Consider the following 23,237-nt stretch of genomic DNA (forward strand, 5'->3'; position numbering starts at 1 on the left):
CATAATAAAATCAATTTTGATTTGTGTGTGATGATTGAATTGATCACAAGTGTATCTGTGAAATGAGATTGTGAATTCATCGTAACTGTAAATTGAGAACTGAGTCGGTATTCTGAGTCTTGTATTTTATCTTTGATTATTTTAATTGTCACAGTGATGTGAAATGAGGTATATCATTGGCGTATTAACTAACATGCTTGTGTATGCAATTTACACATTAAAGAGATCCCAAGTACATATAAAAATGTACATATGAAAATTACAGTAATGAAGATGAGATGGTGAAATGATTTTCAGAGTGCTGGCCTAGGGTGGATGTGTAGTGATGTTTTTTTTTATTTTGCATGAAAGTGCAAATAACCATACATGTGTACTGGCTGCACAGAAATGTTGTTAGTGCTATTAAATAGATGCTCTTTTATAACCAGTAATATCGCAGCATTGCCTAATGTTATAACATGTTATGTACGTCTTGGATTAACACTTGACATCACAATCCAAAAGATGTGACTTGGCCCACGCCCTTTTAACACTAACAACATTTCTGTGCAGTCGGTACTGAATAGGAATGTGGTAAAAGGAATTAACTGTTGTAAAATATTTCAATCATTAATGATTGCTCTAATGGTGCAAAGGATATACTTCACATTGAAGTAACTTCATCTACATCTTATATTGAATGACATGTTTATGCAATATAAGTAAATTATGCAATGATTGAGTGATCCAATTTCTTTGCAATTTTGAATTTGATTTACACTATCTCTTGGCTTTCACTTGCCCAGGCTACTTTTACAATTTGACCCGTATTCTGAAGTCAGATTTAACTTCATAGACCACCGTCTAACTAAGTGCTAAGGTTACGGGGAGCCAAACTTCCAAAAATTCTCTTTATACAGTGCGTCCCACAAAAAAGGAAACCAAGATTTAGCGATGATTTATCATAACTTAATCATAAATGCAATAGACAAATGACCTATCAATGCAAAGCTTAGAATCTCCTCTTTCATCTGATATTACTTAGATTATTCCTCATTCACGCATGAGTGAGCAAAAACAATTTGAAGAAAAGATACTATGACATGACATTTGGCAGGGGGGTATCTGAATTTCAAAAAGAAAATCACATGCCTAAAAATTTCATGGTATCAAGCACTACGTGCATTTTGCATATTATTATAATTACATGTATTAATATTGTTCAAATCCAGTCTTTTTATGTCATCCGGGGGCCATATGCACAATTGCTGACCCTTTCTTTTGCTGTAGTTTTAGCACCTATTATTCATATTCTAGTGTTGGAAGCCCTTTTTTTACTTTTCAAACTAGCTTTAGTTTGATATTGAGAATTGATACAGTGTTATATGCCTAGCAGTTGAGTTGTAAACTTACTGAAATGCTCCCCAAGGGAGCAGAGAAAGTGCATACAATGTATGTGTGCAATCCAGCATGGGTTAACTAGGGTAATAATATACACATTGTTCTGATGTAAAAATGAATGTTTTTATTGTAAAGAAGTTAGGCTCAGACGGAATGTGATTTTTGCTGCTTTTATCAGTATTATTTTTTTAAATCCATTGAATGTGACTTTTATACAACCGTCCAATGGCTCGATGTTATTTTTATTCATTTCATTTGAAGTGATTCATTGATACTACATCATAACATGTACATGCAAGTATCAAAGTGCAGTTGAGTATGACATATTATTATCATAATCATGTTTAGAATTAGGAAGTTGTAGATATTGTAGCCTTACTGTTAAATATGACATAGTATTCATGTATTATTTTTCAAACTTTTCATTTCATCAGAGGCGATTTCATGCTAGAAAAATCAGTCATTTTAACAACATTTTCCAATGTGTTGTCCAAACAAACAAAGTACTTCAATTTGTTCTGTGGTAATAATAAAATACTACTAGTTAGTCATGTCAAAAAATGACAACCAACAAAATATATCATCCGTGGATGTATTAAAGGTGAAGATGTTGCATGTCATACGGGACATTTCCAAGTCTTGTACAACACACAACATTTTTACCTTTAATTCACATATACTTTCATTGGTTATCAGTTTTTCACATGACTTTCCTCTATATCCTTGAAAATAAAGACAAATTCATTGCTCAAACATTCAGCTAAGAGACAAGAAATAGTTGTTAAAATATCCTGTACTACACATATGGAATCGCCTTCAGCTACACTGACAGAGCCATGTTGATTATCATGCATGTTCCTTTGGGTCGAATATCGACCCTCAGAAATTGGATGAAGTATGTGTTAGATTTGTAAAAAAGAATGTCTTAACTTGTCAAAACTAAATGGAATTGGATTTGTGTACTTTGTTATGACTAAATAGTTACATGGTAAATTCATGTAATTATTTAGTCAAAAGCTATTCATTATAGTTTTAGAGCTTTGAATAAATCTGCAAGTTTAGCCCTAGGCCTATTGTGTGAACCTCACTAATGTCAGAGATGTTTAGTATGTTCCAGCAAATAACATCAAGATATGATAATAGGTCACTCTGTCTATGTATCATTGCCCTACATACCATGCAGCTTATATTTTTCATGTTGCTATGTAAACTGAAATTACTGCTTTATCTATTTTAATTTATGTTTGTGTTCTTACGACCCATGGTCAAAGCCATCTATTTGTGTTATCCTTTTTAGATGCGTACTTTTTTCCTGTATATAGGGGGCGGATCCAGAATAAAAACAAGAATCAAGGGGGGGGAGCCAACCATCACCACGAAAAAAAGCCAATCACATTACACACGTAAAGCATTTTCCAGTCCTCAAGGGGGAGGGGTAGGGTGCATGTTACACCCTGTCCATATTTTTAAAAAATCCATATTTTATTGTTTGAAAATAGACATGAAATGAAATACTCTGAAAATTTGCTCTGCCCTTTTGATTGTGGGCCCGGCAGCCGCTGTGCAGCGCCAGATCGACGAGGCTCTTTCCCTTTAATCGTCGAACGCCAAACAGGGTAGCAGCACCTCCCATCTTTTAATGTCTTTTTGTCTGATGCGGCTGGGGTTCGAACCCCTAACTCTTGCTTTTTTATGTTAGGATTGCCCTATATGAATGAGATAAACATCCTTGATTTTATTTTGTTTGTAAAGCCTTTTGCATTGTTGTTGATTTTAACTATGATTCCTAAATGAACTAAAGTCATTACGGTGGAGTTTAAATTCACATGTGATCCGAAGGCTAAAAAAAAGACAATCATCTGGCTTTATCGTACTTTTAGAATCATCATCTTGCAAAGAATATCTTAACTTTTTTACTTCCCATGTTCTTAATCTGTCATTTTATATAATTTGTTTTTGTATTGTCATATGTGTACATGTTATGTTGCTGTATTTACATTCAGAAGAAGAAGTGATAGAGAGAGAGAGAGGGAGAGAGAAGAATGATGTATTAATAATATGTTTGGCTAATCTGATAGATACCCCCATCCCACCATTTTTTAAAAATTGTTTTGGCCTGTTACATGTGAAACAACATGAATGGAAAGTGTTGCATACTTCATTGGAACTTGGCTGCCATTGATGCTTTGACTCGAATCCATAATATTCAAATCCATTTTACAGATTTGTTTTTAAATCATTTTTGTATTTGGATCGTCAAGTCACTGGCCAGCAAGCATGGATGCGGTGTGCAGCTTCCTTTTTTTGCATGAGTGTGGGGCATAAAGACATCATATATGGTGTATTTGTAATGAAATGTAACATTTGCTCTTGAGAATGACTTTATAAACGTTGACTGTTGTCTTTGTATATTTGACTGTTGCACAAATTGGACTACAATTTTTCATAGAATTGACGCTTACTCGGATTTTACCAAATTGACTGAAAATGACTGCATAAGATTAATTGTATTAAACAGAATCATTATGCATGATGATCAAATGATAATGAATAAAGTTTGTTTGAAGGTCAAACATGCCTGTACTTGGGTCTCTTTTTATGATGTAGAATTGTTCAAGATGTTACATGTAATGAAGGAATGGAAGCTATCCACCCTCTCTATCAAATTTCTCCTATTTTCCAACAGTCTTGTCACTACTTTCTTTGTCACTACCCCCAACACCAATCTCCTTCCAACTTTCCATTCTCACTTTTTTTTTCTCTTTCCTACTTTAATTTTCAGATCAGTTCCACCTTTCTCTCTCGTTTCTAAATTCCATTTTACAGCTTTTACCTCAACTTTTCTTTCTGCCCTCCATTTCTACAACTCTTTATCAATCCCACTTCTCACTCTTCATGCTGTGTTCACCCCCATCTCTTTGACATAACATCACTGTAGTGTGTGCTCATATACAAGGGAATTGTTTGTTGTCTGGAGGGAGGAATGGGAGTCGAGGGAAGGAATTGGGGAGATAAAAAAAGGGTGGGGGGGGGGGGAACAGGGATCGAGGCGGGGCGGGGAGCAGAGAAAGGAAAAGGAGAAGGTGGATTGATTGGGGAGGAGGGGGGGGGGGGGGAGAGAAAACGAAATAAAGATGAAAATGACAATGAATACTTATATGTCTGTATCTTGTACTATCAAACGTACCTGTCAAACGCATGTATATTGCATATATACTATCAAGCCAATTGTGTTTTATATTCCTATTGTCTTTTCAAAGCTGCGGTCATGACTAATGCAAGGTCTTCTTACCTCTCCCATAATCGTACCCGTAAAACTTCACAATTTTCTGATGATGCCGTATGGCCAAAAATTGATATTAGTGAAAGTTTGTGTACATGTATAAGCGGTTTACTTTTCTTTCATTATGTTTTTGAACGTGAACCAACGCAGGGACATTGGACTCATTTTAACTTCACCCGTGTATATGTCACCGACTTTCTCCCAACAAAAGAGAACCCGAGAGAGAGAGGGAGAGAGAGAGAAGGGGGGGGGGGGGGTGGTGTCTTTGAAATCTTTTGAAAGCGTACTCGCTTTTGATGGAAGAGGTAGAATCGAGTTCACCCGCTTGGAGAACGGGTTCCGTTGTCGCAAGAGTGTTACGTTTCAACGCAAGTCAACACATCAAGCGCAAGTCTATTATACGCCTATTTCATTGGTTGAAAATCTAGTTGTGCATGGCTTGTTGAGTTGTGATTGATCGTAAACTCAGCCTGCAACAAGCTTCATGTGTGGTACGCAGTCACACCGAAGAAGCCCAGAACGATCAATATATGTACTACATTACGACGACATATCGGCGATTTGGAGTGGGTCAATGTGACAGATTCCATCAGGGTCATTGTTATTCTAGCTAGGCTGTAATTTTATTCGAATATTGTACATGCCTCCGACAACGCCTCTCTATATCACATGTTATAAGATAACTGGCATGACTAGTGATAGACGCAGTAGAAATTGACTTTAACTCGTCCAAATACGGAGATTATCATCGCATTCAACGATCCGATGAGACGGATCAGGGCAAGCCTGGTTAATCAAGGAGAATGACTTTGGATATGAGCATGATGTCGTTGGCGACATGGATATCGGTATTTGTGATGTCTTCTTCGGTCGTGTATGGATGCTTCCCAATGGATACTGGCTCAACATCGTATCCTAACTTTTACGACGATGAAGGTAAATCATTTGAAATAAATCTTTATTTTTAAAAGTAATATTCTTTAGAAAGAAATGAAGGAATACCTGCTTAAAGTAGAAAAGAAGCCAATAGAATCGTCAATTCTTGTCTTCAATATTTCACACTCTTGCAAATATAAGTTTATGAAACAATAACAATAAAAACTAAGTGGTATAATTCCAATTGTTTCGGTCATTTTTATCGTTTTGGTGGAAATCGTTGCTTCCTGTAATTCAGTTTATACTTAGAAATAATCCTGTAGAATTATATATTTGGAATATCCTTAAGCCTTTTCCACATTTGAAATTTGGTACAGATCTCTCTAAGCAAATGGCGATATAACTGTCGAAAAATCTTTCAACTTTAGTGAGCACCACTTACTTTTGAAAAGTTCGTGAAAAATGATTTGTGCAGGACTTGGAAATAGTTATATGAATTAAAGTACAATTGCTGATGTGGTTTACGGTACACCATGTGGAGTGTTATAGAAACAGAGGACAGAAGAAGAGAAGAAGTGGATAGGCGAGAAAGTGGAGATTTGAGAGTAGAGTATTCTTTATTGAAAATAGTCCTGAAAAGGACTGTAAACCAGAAGGAATGTTGAGTGAGAACAGCTTGAGTAGTAGAACTGATGAGGAGATGCTGGCTTGAGTCGGCGAGTAGAGATGATGAGTAGTAGAGAGACTCGACACGGAGCTGTGATTCAAACAACATCTGAATTAAAGTAGGCGTTAATGATGAAGAACACATGGACTTCAGCTAGGACGATTGCATTGAAGATATATTTTACCTTTTTAAACTGTTTCCTTGCCCAAAACACTTCATAGAGCGACATTGCCCCCCTCCCCCACACACTGAGGCCATTGTGATGATATCTGGGGGGCGTTTCATGAAAGGACTTGTCGGACGTTTAATCTGACAAGTCCCATTTTATCCGACAGTTACCATAGTAACAGTACCTCTCAGCCAATCAACATCAGAGAAAGATGTCAGATCTGACAACTTGTCAGATGAAAATGTTGATGAAACACTCCCCTGCTTTACACGGAGCAGTGATTCACACTAATTGGCTTAGGGATGATTTTCTTTCTGTTAATTATTGTCCAGCCTAAGAAAAGTGTAGATAAACAGGTATTAAACCAACTTTAAATGATAAGAATTAGTGAAAACTGCTGGAGATGTCTGAAATAAACTGTTCTTTACATTCATTTATGTCTCAAGATCCAGCTGGCACAACAAATATAAAGGTTGTGCATACCTAGGTTTAAAATGTTAATTTGAGTGGCAAAGTTGTTACAAAATGTTCAAATGTATCTGTTTTTTTTCAATTGGCTAAAAATGCAAAAGAAATGTACCGCATATTCATTTTGTTTTCGCCCTTTTTTCATTGACACCGCGTGAAAATGAGCATTTCCGCCCACACAGATTTCTGCGAGCTTTACAAAAAAATTGGACAGTGTAACATTCTGTCATTTTCTTTTACTTTCCAGGAATACATGTGAAACAATATTTTTCAACTCCTAGGACATTTTCAATGTGTCAACTCTTTATCGATACGCATTGTAAAATAAAGTTTGAAATATTTTTTTTTCATAGTTTTGTATCTGAGAGCATTTTGTATTGCTATGTAATTATGGCGAACGGTGAAATTCGTAAATCAGGATTCGTTTTCAGAACGTTAGACAGAGGACGCAAAATAAAGCAAGATTAAATTAAAACAAAACATGACTTGGTTGAAAATAACCAATATTTTCAGAAAGATACGCTAAATATTGATTAAGAATGGAGTACAATAATAACAAATGAGATAGAAAGTGGTGACGACGAGATAGTGATGACGATGGCGTTGTGATAACAATGAAATAGATAGTGATGACGATGAGATAGATAGTGATGACGATGAGATAGATAGTGATGACGATGAGATAGATAGTGATGACGATGAGATAGATAGTGATGACGATGAGATAGATAGTGATGACGATGAGATAGATAGTGATGACGATGAGATAGATAGTGATGACGATAAGATAGCAGTGTTGCAGTGCCTTGATGCTCGGCCTTGGCCTTAAGGCGCCTTAAGGCCTACTTTTTCAAAGCCTTGGCCTTGAACATTCAAGCCTTGGCCTTAAGAGGGCCTTGGCCTTGGCCTTGAGGATTTTGAGCCTTGAAATTTCAAGGCTTTTTCAAGGCATTTTCAAGGCTTTTTCAAGGCATTTGGTATTTTGTACTTTTATTTGCTTTTATAAAAGTAAGTATAAATGTTTAAATTGTTCTGTATATCTAATGACACAAATGGTCAATACTACCAGTCAGCAGTATTAGCAGCTGTAGTAGTAATATACTAGCAGAGCCATCAATTGTGACTATCACCATTATCAAGAATTATCATCACATAATTATATAACAAAGAGAAGTGATGAAAATAACATTATTTATTGGTAATATCATGACTAATGATGATAATGACAATATTAATAATAATGATTATGATAAAGATTATAGTGATTTTATGACAGGAATAATTGTAACAGATCCGACTGCAATTTCGACAATTTTCAGACTTTAAAAATAGCTAACTCTAAAGAAGGATAACAAGGTTGATTTCTATTCCATTAGGATTTTCCTTGTATTATTTTCTTTGACCAACAAGAATGTTTTAAGTCTTAATGATTATCTGAAAAGATTTGGTAAACTTGAACACAATCTTTAATTTTGTCATTTCCAAATAGGATATGTCAATGGCATGATGAGCCAAAATTTTGAGGAGCTAAGCATGGCATCTAGAGCAAAATTTCTGCCCCAAAAAGTCGAAAGCGATTGAAGCGAGCACAATTTTTCACCCTTATACTATTAGAAAAGCTAATTTTGTGATATTGTGACAATATGTTCAGAAAATGATATCAAGTTCCTTTTATATGTTTATTCTTGGTGGTGGAACTTCTTGTCTCGCTCTTTTTTTTCGGGGGGGGGGGGGGATTCTGTTATTTATTAAACAGGCGAGAAAGAGGAATGGGAAGAGAGATAGAGAGGAGAAGGGGGGGGGGGGCTGGTTTGGCAGAAAATACTGCAAAATCAGTTAATATGTTGATTGACAGTACATCTAATTGAATTGTTTATATTTTGTTTTGGGTCTAGTGTCTCAGATTGACAAAACAAAATATTAAAGAAAAGCTACTTATTTTTAATCATATGGTTTGACAGTGAATTTCATTTCACTAGTTTCAAGGAAATAAACAAACAAAACTGACAAGATTCCTAAAAATGACTCGTTTTCAGGTCAGCATTTGAACATTTCAACTTGTGCTTTGTGCTCTCTTGCCCCCCCCCCCGAAAAATTCTCTGTAGGAAAAAAATGCCTATTTTCCAAAATCAAAAATACCTTTTTTTCCCAAATTAAATATGCCCTTTTTAAAAAAGAAATACATTTTTTATAGTAAAACATGATACATTTTAGGTTACAAAATCACAAAATTTTTGGATCGCGCTCGGACGCATGAATTATTAAGTAAGGTTATCTTTCTGTTCCCATTCACACACAAATAACGCTAAGAATGTCCAGTTTTCAGGTTGGAATTATCAAATTTGTAAATTTTGGAGCTCGCGCTTAGCGCTCGCATAATTTGATTGGTGAAATAAGTATCCTATTTATGAGTCAATGAATGTAGTCAAGAACAGCTTCCTTTCTGGTCACTAAAAATTTAAGCTCACGCTCAATTCTTTAGTAAGATGCACATCTTTTTCATGATTACAATAACAGCTCAGAATATTTCATTTTCATTTCTTATTACACGAAATGTCCAGAAGTTTGAGCTTTTGATTTGTGCTGGCAACATCTCGCAAGGCTGCCCTTTTAACAGTGATTATCGCAATAATTGACCAAAAATCGAGTTTTACAACTTCAGAATTGATTTGTTTTTTCAAAACCGCTTGCTTGCTATGCTTTCTTGCAGAAAAGTAAAGCCTAAGTCAAAGTATCTGTCCTATCAATTAGAAATCACCTAAAAAGGCTTTGCTGAACTGAAATTCTACAAAACACACAACTTCTTCATGCAGTTGTTAATCTCATTTGAAAATATCTGTTTGGACTAAATGCTATTTTTTTAGCTTTGACCCCAGCCCTCCCCCAAACAAAAATATGTTCTGCCTCTCCTGTCTCAGGGAGTAGAGAAAGACAAATGTTGAGATTGGTCATGCCAGGATCAGATCACCTTGGTAATAATAATCAATGCAATGTAAATCGCCTAGAAAAATAATTAAATGAACAAAGGTAACTATATCATTATTTTAATAACATATGTCTAAATCTATCATGAAATTATTTTCATTTATGTACAAGGGTTAAAATTTTCACTCGCTCACACCTTTTATACACTTTGTCTTGTGCGTCATGTCTGCCGCCTAAGAATTGTTGTCCCATTGTTACATATATTGAAAGTTTGAAAATGCCTTGGCCTTAGCCTTGAGGTTTTCAGGCCTTGGCCTTGGCCTTGGGTTTCCATGCCTTGGCCTCAGCCTTGGTTATTGAAGCCTTGGCCTTGGGTATTAAAGCCTTGGCCTCGGCCTTGGAGGTTTGAGCCTTGACTACAACACTGTAAGATAGATAGTGATGACGATGAGATAGATAGTGATGATGATGAGATAGATAGTGATGACGATGAGATAGATGACGATGAGATAGATAGTAATGACGATGAGATAGATAGTGATGACGATGAGATAGATAGTGATGACGATGGGATAGATGACGATGAGATAGATAGTGATGACGATGAGATAGAATACGATGAGATAGATAGTGATGGCGATGAGATAGATAGTGGTGACGATGAAATAGCTAATGATGACGATGAGATAAATGATGATGAGATAGATAGTAATGACGATGAGATAGATAGTGATGACGATGAGATAGATAGTGATGACGATGAGATAGATAGTGATGACGATGAGATAGAATACGATGAGATAGATAGTGATGACGATGAGATAGATAGTGATGACGATGAGATAGATAGTGATGACGATGAGATAGATGATGATGAGATAGATAGTGATGACGATGAGATAGATAGTGATGACGATGGGATAGATGACGATGAGATAGATAGTGATGACGATGAGATAGATAGTGATGACGATGAGATAGATAGTGATGACGATGAGATAGTGATGACGATGAGATAGATAGGGATGATGATGAGATAGATAGTGATGACGATGAGATAGATGACGATGAGATAGATAGTAATGACGATGAGATAGATGATGATGAGATAGATAGTGATGACGATGAGATAGATAATGATGACGATGAGATAGATGACGATGAGATAGATAGTGATGACGATGAGATAGATGATGATGAGATAGATAGTGATGACGATGAGATAGATGACGATGAGATAGATAGTAATGACGATGAGATAGATGATGATGAGATAGATAGTGATGACGATGAGATAGTGATGACGATGAGATAGATGACGATGAGATAGATAGTAATGACGATGAGATAGATGATGATGAGATAGATAGTGATGACGATGAGATAGATGACGATGAGATAGATAGTAATGACGATGAGATAGATGATGATGAGATAGATAGTGATGACGATGAGATAGATGACGATGAGATAGATAGTGATGACGATGAGATAGATGATGATGAGATAGATAGTGATGACGATGAGATAGATAGTGATGACGATGAGATAGATAGTGATGACGATGAGATAGATAGTGATGACGATGAGATAGTGATGACGGTGAGATAGATAGTGATGACGATGAGATAGATAGTGATGACGATGAGATAGATAGTGATGACGATGAGATAGATAGTGATGACGATGAGATAGATAGTGATGACGATGAGATAGATAGTGATGACGATGAGATAGATAGTGATGACGATGAGATAGAATACGATGAGATAGATAGTGATGACGATGAGATAGATAGTGATGACGATGAGATAGATAGTGATGACGATGAGATAGATAGTGATGACGATGAGATAGTGATGACGGTGAGATAGATAGTGATGACGATGAGATAGATAGTGATGACGATGAGATAGATAGTGATGACGATGAGATAGATAGTGATGACGATGAGATAGATAGTGATGACGATGAGATAGATAGTGATGACGATGAGATAGATAGTGATGACGATGAGATAGTGATGACGATGAGATAGATAGTGATGACGATGAGATAGATAGTGATGACGATGAGATAGATAGTGATGACGATGAGATAGATAGTGATGACGATGAGATAGATAGTGGTGACGATGAGATAGATAGTGATGACGATGAGATAGATGATGATGAGATAGATAGTGATGACGATGAGATAGATAGTGATGACGATGAGATAGATAGTGATGACGATGAGATAGATAGTGATGACGATGAGATAGTGGTGACGATGAGATAGATAGTAATGACGATGAGATAGGTGATAATGAGATAGATAGTGATGACGATGAGATAGATAATGATGACGATGAGATAGATGACGATGAGATAGATAGTGATGACGATGAGATAGATAGTGATGACGATGAGATAGATGATGATGAGATAGATAGTGATGACGATGAGATAGATAGTGATGACGATGAGATAGATAGTGATGACGATGAGATAGATAGTGATGACGATGAGATAGATAGTGATGACGATGAGATAGTGATGACGATGAGATAGATAGTGATGACGATGAGATAGATAGTGATGACGATGAGATAGATAGTGATGACGATGAGATAGAATACGATGAGATAGATGGTGATGACAATGAGATAGATAGTGATGACGATGAGATAGATGATGATGAGATAGATAGTGATGACGATGAGATAGATAGTGATGACGATGAGATAGATGATGATGAGATAGATAGTGATGACGATGAGATAGATAGTGATGAAGATGAGATAGATAGTGGTGATGATGAGATAGATAGTGATGACGATGAGATAGTGGTGACGATGAGATAGATAGTGATGACGATGAGATAGATGACGATGAGATAGATAGTGATGACGATGAGATAGAATACGATGAGATAGATAGTGATGGCGATGAGATAGATAGTGGTGACGATGAGAAAGATAGTGATGACGATGAGATAGATAGTGATGACGATGAGATAGATAGTGATGACGATTGGATAGATAGTGGTGACGATGAGATAGATAGTGATGACGATGAGATAGATAGTGATGACGATGAGATAGATAGTGGTGACGATGAGATAGATAGTGATGACGATGAGATAGATAGTGATGACGATGAGATAGATAGTGATAACAATGAGATAGATAGTGATGACGATGAGATAGATAGTGATGACGATGAGATAGATAGTGATGACGATGAGATAGATAGTGATGACGATGAGATAGATAGTGGTGACGATGAGATACTTGTATAAAGTAATGACGATGATAGATAATGATGATGATGAGATAGATAGTGATGACGATGAGATAGATAGTGGTGACGATGAGATAGATAGTGATGACGATGAGATAGATAGTGATGACGATGAGAAAGATAGTGATTAAAATGAGATAGATAGTGATGACGATGAGATAGATAGTGATGACGATGAGATAGATAGTGATGACGATGAGATAGATAGTGATGACGATGAGATAGATAGTGGTGACGATGAGATAGATAGTGATGACGATGAGATAGATAGTGATGACGATGAGATAGATATGACTATGAGATAGATAGTGATGACGATGGAAATATATAGTGATGACAATTGGATAGATAGATATGACTATGAAATAGATAGTGATGACGATGGAAAAGATGGCGATGGCGATTGGCTAGATATGACGACTAGATGAAAATAGATACATGGTGATGATGCGAAATCGATGGCAATATTCCATAGCGTTATTGAGGATTGTAAATACTGAAGACTATATATTCTAAACCGGGAAATTAGAATAAGACACTATATATAAAGCATCATCAGATTTTTTGAGTCATTAAACTATGCCATTACCCCATTCATTTTTACCAATAATTTAGACAGGCGATTTTTCTTCGTTTCTTTCAGGCGGAGAGGTGTGGCAGGGGTCTGTGGATTTCATTGATTACTGGTGCGGGATACCTGAAACATCATACCACGTTGATAGCCAAGACACTAAGCGACGTCAGCTACGGGATATTTCTGAGGACATCGATATCAATAATTACAGACTTGATCACTCGATCGTTCTCTTCCGCAGCAAGAGCTTTGAGTTTGGACCTGGTGTCGACCTCGTCTATGATCGAGGAGGCGTTGGAAGAAATGCCGAGGGGTGTCCTGTATCCTGGACGCGGTATGGGCAGAGCAAATGCACCGTGGAGGAAGCGGAAGAGATGGCCGCCCTTCACCAGGCGCAGTATGGCTACCACCTCCTATGGAATAACTGCCACCATTTTGCAGAATGGTTCCTTCGCAAACTAGTGACCAATCAATGTTCACTCGCTCCGGAATATAATAAGGATGATGCCATTGGGAAGATAATGGAAGAAAAAGGGAGTGTGGAAAGTTTTCAAGTAGAGGAAGATATTAAGGAAGACGAGAGCGAAGTAACAGATGGAAATGAGAATAAAGTAGATTGATGCGATTTTTCATCATTAAATTAAGTTTATTGCTATCCTAAATCATAGAAAATTGATTGTTGAAAAAATAGTTAATCACTATTATACTTTATGTTAGAAATGTAGCTTAATATGACCCCCCCGAAACACTATCTTCATGACGTCTGGTTCAACGTGCAAAAGAGGAGGGGATTGTAAATCATAGAAAGAAATATATGTGTATGTCCATGAGCACTGAGGGGATCAACAGATAGATGATGTTTCTTAATCAAACATTATTGTAGTCGGTGGTTTCCTCCGAGAGCTTCGTGAAACACAAGATTTGTCTGCGCTGACTAAATTGTCAGCGCTGACAATTTTAGCCAGCGCTGACAATTATCGCGTTACAATATCAATAAAAAACCCCGAAATGGAGTCAATAGAGGAGTTCAAACTGCTATCAGCACTACATTTTTGGAATAGTGTTGCAGGTTTGTTCATGCGATATGGTTGATAGAAGAAATGAATAATTACGTGCAAGGGTAGACGAAAATGTACATCCAGTGGGGGCACCAGGATTCCCAAGGGGGGGGGGGAGTGGAGACAAAAGAAAAGGCTTGGTAGGAAAGGCAAGGGCGGATACTCAAATTTACAATGTATGTCATAGTTTTCACTTTTCTTGGGGGGAGGGGGTGGAGCGTATATCCCTTTGCCACCCAAATTGTTGACCCAACTGATTCACTGAAAGTACTCACTCAAAGTTTGTACAAAAGAAAAGGCTGGGTAGGAAAGGCAAGGGTGGAGACTCAAATTTACAATGTATGTCATAGTTTTCACTTTTCTTGGGGGAGGGGGGTGGAGCGTATATCCCTTTGCCACCCAAATTGTTGACCCCACTGATTGTTGCTGATAATGGCTTAAACCTCTAGCGTAGTTTCAGGGCTTCAAAACCGAATAATACGTACTCACTCAAAGTTTGTACAATCAGTGAAGAGGGAGTTTAGAACTCCCACTCCCTCTTTCCTGGTATAATAATGTGGACAAAGTATGTGTTAAGTATTCAGGAACCGTATTCATCAATTACGGAATGCACTACCCACTTTTGCTCTTTTTTTATTAAGAATATTTTCTGAGCAAACAAGAGAAAGGATATGGGAGAATAATAAATACACCACTAAAACCTCAACCTTTTTATGCCTCAAGAGTTTTCCTTTGCCTATAATGATGTTTATGTTTGCACAGTCACATTATGTCCTCAATTCCAATGTTTCCCAGATTTTATGATTTTCCGTTAAAAGAAGAATAAAAATATACAGGAGACAGACAGAGTCTGAGCTCTGCTAGAATAACAGTTGCATTCTTTTGTAATGAATCCCCATTTTCTACCGATTTTTACAAGAGTGAAATTCATGATGAAAAAGAAGGATCGAATTATTGTCTTTGAAAAAACAAACGAACGCACCATCTTTAGTAACACACACACCCACACCCACACATATCACACACACCCTCCCCTACACATTCTTTGGATTTGAATATTTGATTTAACAAACAATAAAGTAAACATCTATCAAAATAGCCTTAAATAAAATTCAAATTCGTCCCCTTCTCTAAGAATGTTAATATAGCTAATTCAAATTATTATTATGTCACTACTCCCTTTTGTCACTAAAACTACAGGTGGTGGTTGCCCCTGCCACTGTTGAAGAAATGGAATGAAAATTGATAGAAGAACCAGAAGGTACCAGGAGGTATATAGGGCCGCGGAAGCGGGGGGGGGGGGGCTTCAGCCTCCCACTTTTTTCCAAAACCGTGCACAAAAACGTAAAATTACCATACGATTGTGATATTTTACATGGCCTACCCCCCCACTTTTAAAACCGTTCCGCGCCCCTTCTATAGCGACGACTTATAGTATACCATGGAGCTTAAGACTCATTGCATATACGAATTTAAATTGAGGGCCATGGGATGAAACGAAAATAGGAAGGTGCAATGTTCATAAAGTTCATGCAACGGCCAGATCAGATCAGGGACCCTTTGCATCAGAGTTGCAATCAATCACAACTCTAAAAATTAATTGCAACTTGATTTCCAACCAATCAGAAGTGCCTGCATGGGACTTACGCTTGATATTTTTGACGTACGTTTAGACGAATCACGGGCCGCCTCAGCTCCATCAAGGTAACATGAGTTTACTTTCACACGGGGCAGTTTCTTTTACAATAATAAAGAATAGAATCGTTTGAATGGTTCACATCCTGAAGGTTCTGAAGTTCGTTGCTTCAAAGTTCACCCTTTGTCGAAGAAATTCTCCAGCTAATTCACCTTTCCCCCTTTAATCTCCTATCACAATGTCGTCTGTTCCGTCTATACAATTTTAGTTAGACAGGGTTAGACACCCGGACTTTTTTTTTGGTCCATCATGTAAAGCGACTAAATTGTTTGGGAAAAGGAAAGCAAAGTTTTCAAATATACATGTCTTAACCTTCTTCATTTATTTTTCATCCGATATCGAAGAAATTTAGATTGTTGTTTTTTTCCCCGGGGTTGTCCGCCTCTCTTCATTCAAATGAACTTTTTGTTTGGATGGACTACTGTTTTAAAGGCAACAATCTACTTTTTCACATATGACCGAATCGTATCTACATTATGAATAAACTCTCGGACACATAGCTATGTCAGGCAAGATTATGCCTTGTCAAAGGATTCCTTTTCTCAAAATATAAGCCTTTATATAGAAATGTCATAAGGACGCCACTGTATAATACCTCTCATTGGTGGAAACTTTGTTATCATTGATAACTTCATGGAATAAACAATTGTGGTTGGTTATTGAAAATTGTTTTCATGGCAGTTACAATTGACATGATTGAAGGTCGAGTCCATCCCAGGAAAATGCTGATCTGAATAAGTAGAGACAAAAAAACTAGCATAGTGCTGAAAATTTCATCAAAATGGAATGTAATATAAGAAAGTTATGACATTTTAGAGTTTCGCTTATTTTTCAAACAAAAAAGTGATATGCACAACTTGCTGAGTCAGTCGATGATGTCCATCACTCACTATTTCTTTTGTTTTTTATTGTTTGAATTATACAATTTTTATTTTTTTCATAGATTTGACAATAAGGATCAACTTGACTGAACCATATAGTATTAAACAATGCTAATTCCACATGTTCAGGGAGGAATTAATCGTTGTATCACTTGACAATGAAGAAAAAATAGAATATTTCATATAATAAAATACAAAAGAAATAGTGAGTGGATGATGTCATAGTTTCCTCATTTGCATACCAGCCAGGATGTGCATATAACTGTTTCGTGAAATTAAACAAAACTTTAAATGTCATAACTTTCTTATTTTACATCCGATTTTGATGAAATTTCCAGTGTTAATGCTTGTTGGATTTTTTTCTTTTTATTCAAATCAACTTGGGGTGGACTTGTCCTTTAATGTCCGAGTTACAATCATCTCTGTTCAATATAGTCTCTAAAACTCCTAAAGAATCTTTTGTAGCGTTCAGTTTCATAAACTAACATAATTATTCATCATTCTCACACTTTCCAACCCTAGTGCACAAGTGTAAGAAAAGAGTAAACAACAAATGCAATAGAGGTCATCTAAAAATATCTATATAAAATGATTTTCCATGTCTTTCATTAAAATATTGACCAGTTTTATGACTTCCCCTCACCTTTTTCTTCTGGAAAACGCATTTTCAAATACCTTGGGTAAAACCATCCTTGACCATTGTGAATTAAAGAGAGTTCATAAATCAGGAAAAATAATGTATCAACTCTAAAATGGTATTCTTATATGGAAACTGGTTTGGGTTTAGTTCATTTTAAAGATAACTTTAGTTATGTTTGTGAAAGTGATTAAAGGAGGAAACTGTCTGTAATTGTGATATTTGATACTCAAGAACAGGTGTTTTGCTGTGATGCTTGGAATCATAAAATAGTTGACTCAGTTATTCTGAAGTTTATGGGCACATGCACATAGATTAGCATGTTTGGGACAAAACCAAGATTGCAGGCCTAACTGATTTTTCTGCACAAGTTGATTTTGACAATGAAATTTCAAAATGAATTATCCGAGAACCCTGATTTCCTTCGTCAAGGATTTTTAAGACACGTTTCCTCAATATCATGAAAATAATTCAATATTTCCCAATGACCATTTTTTCCATCCAACTTCTTCTCACAACATTCTGTTATTATTAACATATTGAACTAATGCATGGGCGGAAATCCCAGGGGGGACACAATATCAAATGTATCAAATATCCCCCCTACTATTTTGGGTCTTTGGGAATAAAACGTGCGTTTTGGGACGAGATGAACTTTTTTTTTTGCTTGTCAAATATAAAATACATTTTCGTCGAAATGACCTTAAATTTTAGGTAATAGCCTTTTTTTTTGGCTTGTCAAATTTTCCAGACCCTTGTCCCCCCTACCTTTTGGGAGAGATTTCTGCCCCTGAACTAATGACATCCAACACAATGAAACATGGCTTGCCGCTAGTCTATTATTGAACTATTATTATTTCAATTTTTATTTACTTATTTTTTTTACAAAACACAGTTGGAGCAAAACATTTCATCAACATTCTCCTGAAAAGAATGCATAATGCATTTCAGAACTAAACCAGGAGCGGATCCAGCCGGATTAGACACAATACCATTTTAAGGGCAACATCATTTTTGCACAATAGTCGCCCTCTCATAACTATTTGTCTAATCTTGCTGAATCCGCGCCTGGCCTGAACATACCCATAAACCCCAATACTTTTCTACAAACTAAAGGAATTTATAGAAAGATAAAGCAAACATTGCATTTTACCATAGAAGGCCTTGATAATCACTATACATGTTCATTCTATGTCAGACTCTTGTATTCCTCCCATAATAAGTTGTGATGGGTAGGGGAGACCAGGGTTAGTTGGAACATGGGGTAAGTTGAAACACTGTAATTTTCTTTAACGCCTGTAAAATAAATTTATGCAATTATGTCCACAATTTATTGCTATTAATGAAACAACAGTGTCGAATTATTATTGAAATAAAGTAAGGGCAGTATTGCATAAATTTATTGTACAGGAGTTAAAGAAAATTACAATGTTTCAGCTTACCCCATGTTCCAAATAACCCCGGTCTCCCCTACTGTAATGTAAAGTCTATAGGACAGGATGGGTGGCTCCCAGAGTACGATAACAATGAGCGACAAAGCACTTAAAACAAAATTCATGTTCAGTGCACCTAAATACAATAGAAGCTGGTGTGTTTCTCAAGTACTAGTGCTACACATTACAAAGTTTAACCTAGGAAAACAGAAGAACATCATTTTGGCAACAGCAATGGAACCAGGGTCCCTGTCTTACAAAGAGTTACGACTGATCCAATCAATTGTAGCTCTATGGAAATCCATCTATGTCATAACTTTTTATACAGGAAATCTGCAAAATGTCCTTTGTAAACAAAGGAGAACATACCAATTTGTCAAGAAATCAATGAATTTATGGTAATACATTCAAATCTAGAAACGTTTTTGAACAAACATGCATTTTCTATGTTGACTTTGCTGGCTTTCCATAGTTGCGATTGATCAGATCAATCGTGATTATTTATAAGACTGACCCTAGATCATGTATTAGTCAAAAGTCATACCATCATCAATTATAAATTGTGATTAATTACTGGTTCTGTAATCAATCCTATGTCTTTGAGTTAATAAAAAAATTGCAATGGGTAGCTGACTTCATAATGAATAAAAAAAATCTTGCAATTGTAATTTGTGATTGATTGCTGGCTCCACAATTAATAGTAAGTCTTAGAATCGATTGAAAATTTGCTAAGGAATGATGCTCCATTTTGGCAGTAGAAAACATATATAATTTCTACAGTTGAAATGGATAACTGCAAAATATATTTTCAATATTATATTTGTAATTAATTCAAATAAGTTTCTGGCAACACTTCATTAGCATTCATCCATCCCAATATTGCAATCATAAAATACATGTAAATGGTACAGCACTTTTGTAGAATCTCAAAACAAATGACATTACCAGTGAGAAACTGATCATGGCATTAACTTAGTCATATTCAATGGACATGAATACATCAGAGGTTCCATGACATCTGCTCTGGCGACATTTGCTCCAGCGATATTGGCTCTGGCGGCATTTGCTCTGGCGACAATTGCTCTGATGGAAAACCTGCATGTTAAAGCCAAACATAAAACCTTAAATAGACCCTACTCGTAATCTTCACGTTATTTTGTGTTGTTTGTGGTAACTCCCGTAGGAATTCGGCAGGACAGCATTTTGCTGGTAAACACCAAGCTGGTATATAACCAATTACCTAGGAAACATTTTACATACAATGGCTGACCTTATAGACAACAGATATTCCTCTCAGTCCATCTTATCAAAGTAAAGACAATGGTAGAGTAGGGATTTGAACTCACAACCTTGCGATTAGGAGTCCAATGCTTTAACCACTGGACCACACGACCCATCATTCTGAACCAAAAGCTCTATTACAAACATAACTCTATCCCTATGCCCTCTGAGATATTAAGGTCAGAGCAAATGTCGCCAGAGCAAATGCCGCCAGAGCAAATGCCGCCAGAGCCAATATCGCCGGAGCAAATGTCGCCAGAGAAAATGTCATGTCACCTCATAGGATAATGGGTTTGTTTTAAGAGACTGGGATTCCTGGGAATTAATGTCAATCAAATGAGTGCTTCATGGAGAGCTGTTGAATCAGCTTAAGTTAAGTCAACTTAAGCTCCAGAGCATATAACATGTACGATATTTAAAATAAGGATAGAAAGTGCTCATTCCATTAAGTGTAATCTGACCAATACTATACATAAGTAGCGAAGGCATGAGTGTGATGGTGCGAGATTTCGCATCAGGTGTTTAGAGCGTCTTTCTTTCACCAAATGCAAAATTTCGCACCATTGCACGAATAAGAATATTCGCTTTTTGTGTTGTACAACGCCTCAGTATTTAGTGAAAATATGAAAAATAAACAAGAGTTTTTCCCTGCAGTAATCTATGAAAAGGTAGCAAAAAAATAATGAAATATGCTCAGAATACCATCCTCATGTGCACAAGATCTAGACTTCATACTTTGATGGTCCAGAAAGTACTGGAAAAAATCACTATGTACATGTATGTGTAAAAACTAAAATTATTGTTGAATGCAATTGAAGTCAATGCAGTGAGCAATAATTTTGAGAGGATTACTTTCAAAGCCATTGCTAATTTTTACTAAATCATAAACAGATTCATGAGGACAACACTTCTTAACATCAAGTAAACAAATGATATGAATAGCACAACGCAGCTGTAAATTCAACATCATCAAATAAAGATTAAATTTCAATGAGTGTGCAAAGACGCTTTGGAAACAGGCAAGAGATTCCTAATCCACACAACGGTGCCAGAAAAATGCTTGACTATCAATATCACTAGAGTACCAAAGTGTGACATCATCAATTTCACTTTTTGCATTTTTATTCCATATTTTGGTAGAGCTTGATGAAAAACCCCCACAACCAAAATATGGTGGGACTCGATCCGTGGAGCCCCAAGACAAGACCTCATGAATACATAATTATCCCCATTGAAGTCAAGTGTAAATTGGCTTAGTTTCAAACAATAATGAACCAGGTTATCCCATTACCATTACATTTATTGGGGCACGTAAGAATTTGTTTGCCACATCTTGGGGCATGGGGCACAATGGATAATTCATTCCAGAAGTGCCTGAGGAGGTTTTATACCAAGGTCTAATAGATCAAACATTGGCAGTCTATATATGGGGCTGCTTTGGCTACTTTAGATTAGACTTGTCATGGACCGTATGTGAACTTCACAAGCTATAAATTAGTTTTTCAGGGCTTTTGGGGTCTGAGAGGTTGTTTCATGAAAGTTGTCAGCACTGACTAAATTGCCAGAGCTGACAATTTCAGTGAAATCCTTGGTTTGATTGGCTGAGAGGCACTAAACTCTGTTACTATGGTAAATGTTGGAGAAAGACAATTTGTCAGTGCTGATAACTTCATGAAATGGTCCCCTGGTGCGATCCAGCTCCTTGGCCGCCCCTGCTTATCAGGTTTTGATACACATAACATATTGTATTTATTGAATTAGCAGACACAAAAAGATTTAGACTATTAAAGGTGTATAAATCATAAAGTCCGCCCCCTTCCAACACTGACAAAATTGATAGAAGAGAAGCTTATTGAGTGTACATGTATGACTTAATTAATGTATGTATGACTGTGTGGAGTGTTGTGGCCCAGTGGATAAGTCTTCTGACTTTGAAACAGAGGGTCGTGGGTTCAAATACCAGCCATGGCGTAATTTCCTTCAGCAAGAAATTTATCCACACTGTGCTGCACTCGACCCAGGTGAGGTGAATGGGCAGGATTAACTCCTTGAATGCATGAGCGCTGAGAGGCAGCTCGAGCTAAAGCCAGGGTAATAATAATAATAACAATGCGCCTCGGAATAGAATAGTTCTAGATAGATGGCGCTATACAAATGCCTATTATTATTAATTAAACGCTTTCATTGATTCAGCTTGATTATCCACGATGGACAACACCCAAAATAGATTGCAACACAACTAAGAAAGATATGAGGAGATTGAACCATCCCCATGAAATCAAATGTATTCTCAACTCAACACCAGTAAAGGAACACTGCAAAAACTCTGGTGTTGATTTAACACCAGCCTGGAATCTATATATTTTCACACCAGAGAAGTGTTAAACAACACCAGTTTTGTTTTGGTGTAACACCAGAAAGGTGTTAATACAACACCAATCAGTATTAAAACAGCATCGGTTTGATTCCAAACTGGTGTTGTGTCAAAACTTCTCTGGTGTGGACACGTATAGATTCAAGGCTGGCGTTAAATCAACACCGGAGTTTTTGCAGTGAATGTCCTTAAATGGTAAAAATATCTTGCTTGTCAATGCTAAATAAGCAATGACCTATTTTGTTTTTTTA

The 23,237-nt window shown here is 36.6% G+C and overlaps 1 protein-coding gene across 1 annotated transcript; it reads left to right on the top strand.

The window, feature by feature from the left end:
- The first annotated feature begins 5,245 nt into the window (after positions 1–5,245).
- LOC121430465 lies at positions 5,246–15,384 on the top strand. Its single transcript, XM_041627732.1, has 2 exons — positions 5,246–5,599; positions 13,696–15,384. Exons 1-2 carry the CDS (start codon positions 5,467–5,469, stop codon positions 14,244–14,246), a joined length of 684 nt encoding a protein of 227 aa, XP_041483666.1. The 5' UTR covers positions 5,246–5,466; the 3' UTR covers positions 14,247–15,384.
- The last annotated feature ends 7,853 nt before the right edge of the window (positions 15,385–23,237 follow it).

This window comes from Lytechinus variegatus, chromosome 17 (assembly GCF_018143015.1).
Source record: "Lytechinus variegatus isolate NC3 chromosome 17, Lvar_3.0, whole genome shotgun sequence".
Classification (NCBI taxonomy): Eukaryota; Metazoa; Echinodermata; class Echinoidea; order Temnopleuroida; family Toxopneustidae; genus Lytechinus; species Lytechinus variegatus.